Source organism: Pistacia vera, unplaced genomic scaffold, assembly GCF_008641045.1.
Source record: "Pistacia vera cultivar Batoury unplaced genomic scaffold, PisVer_v2 Contig467, whole genome shotgun sequence".
Lineage (NCBI taxonomy): Eukaryota > Viridiplantae > Streptophyta > Magnoliopsida > Sapindales > Anacardiaceae > Pistacia > Pistacia vera.
Genome location: NW_022196298.1, coordinates 119,809 through 125,381, shown reverse-complemented (window position 1 = coordinate 125,381; position 5,573 = coordinate 119,809). Strand labels below are relative to the sequence as shown.

Here is a 5,573-nt window from a genome sequence, read left to right as displayed (position 1 = left end):
GTTTAGAAAAATCTACACACATCTTCCACGAAAATAATTCATCAAAGGGAAACAAATCATATATAAACAATTTCAAGTCGGGGACCTTAAGTGCTTCCCCTAATTTTGTATCGAAATTTCAAAGATGCTATACAGGTAAAGTAGTGTTATACTTATATCTTAACTTTAGCCTGGATCTTATGCTAAGCAAGTAGATACTACCTATGCAATCATACAATTATTGAAAAATAACTAAGGAAATGGAAAAACAAAAATTTTTGTATCAATAATTTCAAACAGAAATGAAAATGTATCATATGCAATATTTTGGTAGAATTATAAGTGATAAGCTTATATCTAAACAAGGAACAGTTTTGTATATGTTATTTATAAATTGAATAACAGTTTCAGTATAGACGGCTGAAGTGGAGAATTTGTCACCAGTAATCTTGGCAAGAACAAGATCCGTCACTAAAATGGTGGAAGCGATTTCGATCTCGTATGATAATTTCTCTGTTAAACTTATGGGAAACATGCTTCATGAAACAATGACAATCACGACAAATTCGAAGATTCTTCATTATCCTGATGGTCTTTCTATCTTTATAATTGAGTAGTGCAAAAGCAAATGCCAACTTTTCGCTATGATAACTTACACTATACTCCTTCTCCTCATCTTCTATATCATGTAACACACTGGATGTACAGGGAATATAACCTTCATCACTGAGACTACGAATAATGGAAACTAAAAAATCTTTAGTTTCATCTGATTTGGGAAGAGAATTATCTCCGGATACAAACTCATGAATAACTCCATCCACATTAAGATAACTATACCCAGGTTCCTTGCTGATTCTCTTCTCCCTCATCGAAGTTCTCACCACTGCCTTCTCAACCCATTTACCAATTCCACCATATGCATTTGACAAAAGCACATAATCACCATCATGACTAGGGTCTAGCTCATATATCCTTTCTCTCACTTTCTCTGCCAAGTCAACATTCTTATGATTCACACAAGCTCCTAGCAAAGTCCTCCAAATAACTACATTAGGCCTGATGGGCATCTTTTCCACAAACTCAAAGGCTTCATTCACCAAGCCCGCACGACCAAGTAGATCAACCATACAACCATAATGTTCAAGCATTGGTTCGATGTTATGTTCATTCTTAATGCTATCAAAGACTCGCCATCCATCAACAACTAAACCACCATGACTACAAGCCACCAAAACAGCACGAAAAGTAATATCATCAGGCTGCAAACCCAATTCCTTCATCTCATCAAACGCTCTCAATGCCTCCCTGCCACGCCCATGCACTGCAAGTCCATTAATCAATGCCGTCCATGTTAAAACATTTCTCTCAGGCATTTCATCAAATATTCTGATAAAATCATCAACCGACCCACATCTTGAATACATATCGATCAAAGCAGTACCCAATGGAACAGTAAGCTTCAAATCACTCCTTCTAACAAAACTATCAATCCATCGCCCCAACTCCAACGCCCCTAAACTCGAAACCGCAGATATTACACTAAGCATGGTAACTTCATCAGCCTTAAAATTCCCAACTATCTGCATTTGTTTGAATAAACACAATGCCTCGTACCACAAGCCATTGTTGTTTAAACAAGAAATCATCGAAGACCACGAAATCAAATCTTTAACAGTCATTTCATCGAACACTTGGCGTGCAAATTCAACATATTTCAAACCCCCATAAAAACTAATCAACCCATTCATCGCATAAATGTCAGAGTGAAAACCCAGCTTCATTATCAAAGAATGTATTTCAAATCCTACTCGAAGACGAGAACCAGCCTTGAGAACGAAGGGGAAAGTGTAGTGATCAGGGGAGACAAAACGACGGCGCATGAGAGTGAAGAAAGAGAGGGCGTGGAGAGGAGAGGAGTGGGAGTGGGCTCTGATGATAGTGTTGAAAGCCAAAGTATCGGGCGAGTGAATGTTGGCGAAGAGGGAGCGTGCATAGGATAAGCTGTCGGGTGCGCAGGCGGCGCACGATAGCAGGAGACGGTGGAGGGAAGATGGGTCTTCGTGTAGACCCGTTTTGAGAAGATGGGCGTGGAGTTTGTACACATTGTTCATTGGTGGACGGACGCCACCACCATTGTTGCGAGCCTTCTTCTTCTTGCAGAGGGTTGTACAGTGGAGGATTGAAATTGAAAAAAGAAAAGTATTGGTAGAAAACGATGTCAGTTTTAGGAAAAATGAATTGAGGATTTGTTGAGGGGTAATACACTTACAAGTAAGTTTTACAAAGATCCCATGACAAAAAATGAATAGAAAAGTAAATTTAATAAATTTAACTTTTTGTTTCACTCTTTCATTTATTTTTTGTCATCTCAATTTAATGAGTTTGGCTTTTTGTTTCACTCTTCCATTTATTTTTTGCCACCTCAATTTAATGAGTTTGACTTTTTGTTTCACTCTTCCATTTATTTTTTGTCACCTCACTTTGTATATAAATCTTTGTAAGATTTTTTTGTAAGTATAGTATTACTGTTTGTTGAGCCCTTCAACTTCAGTCTAATATTTGTCCGTTTGGTTTGTTATTTTAGATAGGATTTTAGAAATAATATTGGATAGTTGAGTAGGGTTATTATTACAAGAATAAGATTTGGATAAAATGTGTTTGGTAGAGTATTTTGGCCTTGTTATTTCTGTTGAATATTTGATTGATATATTTTTTTTATAAATGATTTATTAATATAATATTTTGCTGCATTTTGTGAAAATAATGTGTTATTATAACCTTAAAATTTATCAATTTACATTTTAATAATATTAAACATTTTATTGGTAATTTCATAACTAGTAAATATTAAAAAAAAAAAAAACCCCCTATTAATTTTAAGTACTAATCCAACTGTTTAAAAACACAACATTAATACATATATGACAAAGGTACTAATTATCAACCCTTAGAATCGTTGTTATACATATACTCCATTAACAACTACGACATAGTCATATGTGCTGCTCACAGTTCAGTCGTTATGTTATCCCGTACAGTCGTATGTTGTCTATAATACCTTACTGCGGTTGACTCGGTCCTTCTCCATTTCTGCCATCTTCTGTCCCGTTTTGGCGATCACAATATACTTGCTCATTACTCGTATTTTCAGTATATCGTTCGAAGATAGGGTCCTCCATATTATACATTCTGATAAAATTATGAAGTACACAATATGTCATAACAATCTTCTCTTGTTTGTCCAACGGGTAATTATTCATTCCATTCAGCATACGGAACCGTCTTTTTAAAACACCAAAAGTTCTCTCGACAACATTGTATAGTGAAGTGTTAGTAAACGGTCCCGTATACGCAGCGGAAACGAAAAATATAATATAACAGGATCGTTTACATGAGCCAAGATCAAGGGTATGATTTTACAATTTATATTAAATAAAATCTGCATAAATATTCAACATGAGTTAAGAGAAACAAACGCACGTTGAAGGCTCCTCCAAATGTTGTCGACGAACGCTTTGCTATCGATCCAAGTGTATGATCGAACCTGCGTAGTCCACACGAAGACAATCTTAAAAGAACCAAGAGGGATTTGCTAGATCTTTAGCTTCAAGATTAAGAAGAAAAGAAGAATCATGAAATTGATTTTAGGCAATAGGTGTTACTGCCGTGGGAGAAGCAAAAGGGCTGCTGTGTTTTTTTTTTTGGTTTTTCAAAGAAAATCCTTAATTAAAATCACACACACTTTTCCTTTATATTAAAAACAATTTGCCCTAATCCCATACGGAATAGGCTTGGCGCAACCAAATGCCCCATGTTGCCAAACACTCCCAATTTGATTTATTTAATTTCCATCATTATCTCAATTAAAATCAATTAAATATTATAACATTTAACAATAATGATAATATATTAAATAGTGTGAAAATATTAAACGTAATTTCACTATTTAATTTTTCTAACAAATTAAAAAAGGCTATGACCTCAGCAAATTTATTGCACTGTGAAATTACCAAAATACCCCTTTCACCTTAAAAGACGAAAAGCCCTTCTTTCTTCTTGCATCTTAAATTGTCTTCTATGTGTGTGACCCTTAGGCTCCTCATCATATCGGCAGTGTATAGTATTGCGATTAACACCAATAATCGTCTCACTAATACACAGACCAAGATTGGCCCCTAGCAAGGCATCATGGCCACCCGATAGATTCGGATTCAGCAAAGTAGCTACCTGTCAACGATTGGTTACCGTGCAATTTGATCCTTTCATCATTCGTTATCTCGACGAGACGAAGGCATAGAAATAGTGTCAACCTTCGGTTACTCTCGATATTATTTATTCAGTTTCTGGACCATGACCCGATTATAAACTGGATAGAGCAACAACTCAATCCCACTGTGGCCACAGTTTTAGTGTCATTGCCATATACTGAATTACGCCGTGAGATAACTTTCTCCTACCCGAGAGTGATAAATCCTCTGTCAATCCACCATAGTCTTGATACACTCCTTGATGCAGCCAATCACCACCGTATTGACAGCTCTGAAAGAAATGCGTTAGGCTAGTGTCAAACTACACCAATCGATGCACAAGGCGCTCCGGTGATCTCAACTAAGGATCACATGCACCACCATGTTAGAGGATTTGTTCCATAGACACTGGGGTTACCATCCATATGGAATCCTTTGGTGGGTCAGTCCAGTGAACTTGCTGCGGTATATCGCCTACAACAAGACCCATGTGTTGCACCAGGTTGTCACCAAACAACCTTGAAAGTGAGATCAGTCACTGCCTTTTGACAGGGTCGTTCAACAAATGATAGCCTTACCGATTATCTATGCCCTTAGTTCAGAATAATACTGGGGCTACGGACGTTTCTAGAATGGCCACCATATGTGCTCATAGGGTTCTCACTATCAAGATTTGAAAACACTTGATACCCTCGTCACGGCTCTACCTTCTAAGGACATATATTAATACAATTGCAATAATAATGATTTACGCGAATAGAATAAAAATGCCTTTATTGATTAATGAACATTATTACAAAGAGTCAATTCTAAATAATGATTGGCTCTAGGGCATCTACTCAACAATCTCCCACTTGCACTATAGCCAATCATTCATGTATTTAATACCAAATGATCTCAAGTGCCTGTCGCTTCTGCGCGACAGAGGCTTTGTTAGTGGATCTGCGAGATTGTCGTCAGTATGCACTTACTAATCTGCACGTCTTCCTCTCAACTATCTCTCTGATGAGATGGAATCGTCTGAGTATGTGTCTGGATTTCTGATGACTTGGTTCCCGAGTTGAGCAATTGCTCTATTGTTGTCACAATAGATGTCTATAGGATCAACAACGTAGGAACCACACCAAGTTCAGTAATGAACTTCTTATTCTAGACTGCCTCCTTGGCCGCATCCGACAATGCAATATACTCAGCCTCCGTTGTAGAATCCGCTACAGTGCTTTGCTTGGAGCTCTTCCAGCTCACTGCCACCGCCATTGAGACAAAATACAAACCCTGATTGCGATCGATAATCATCTTTGTCCGTTTGGAAACTGGCATCACTGTATCCTCTACAGTGAGCTC

At 37.4% G+C, this 5,573-nt stretch overlaps 1 protein-coding gene across 1 annotated transcript; it reads right to left on the bottom strand.

Annotated features, from left to right (window-relative positions):
* Positions 1-294: 294 nt before the first annotated feature.
* LOC116145768 (pentatricopeptide repeat-containing protein At4g21065-like) lies at positions 295-2,192 on the bottom strand. The gene has a single exon (XM_031431209.1). It carries the CDS (start codon positions 2,091-2,093, stop codon positions 417-419), a length of 1,677 nt encoding a protein of 558 aa, XP_031287069.1. The 5' UTR covers positions 2,094-2,192; the 3' UTR covers positions 295-416.
* Positions 2,193-5,573: the final 3,381 nt, after the last annotated feature.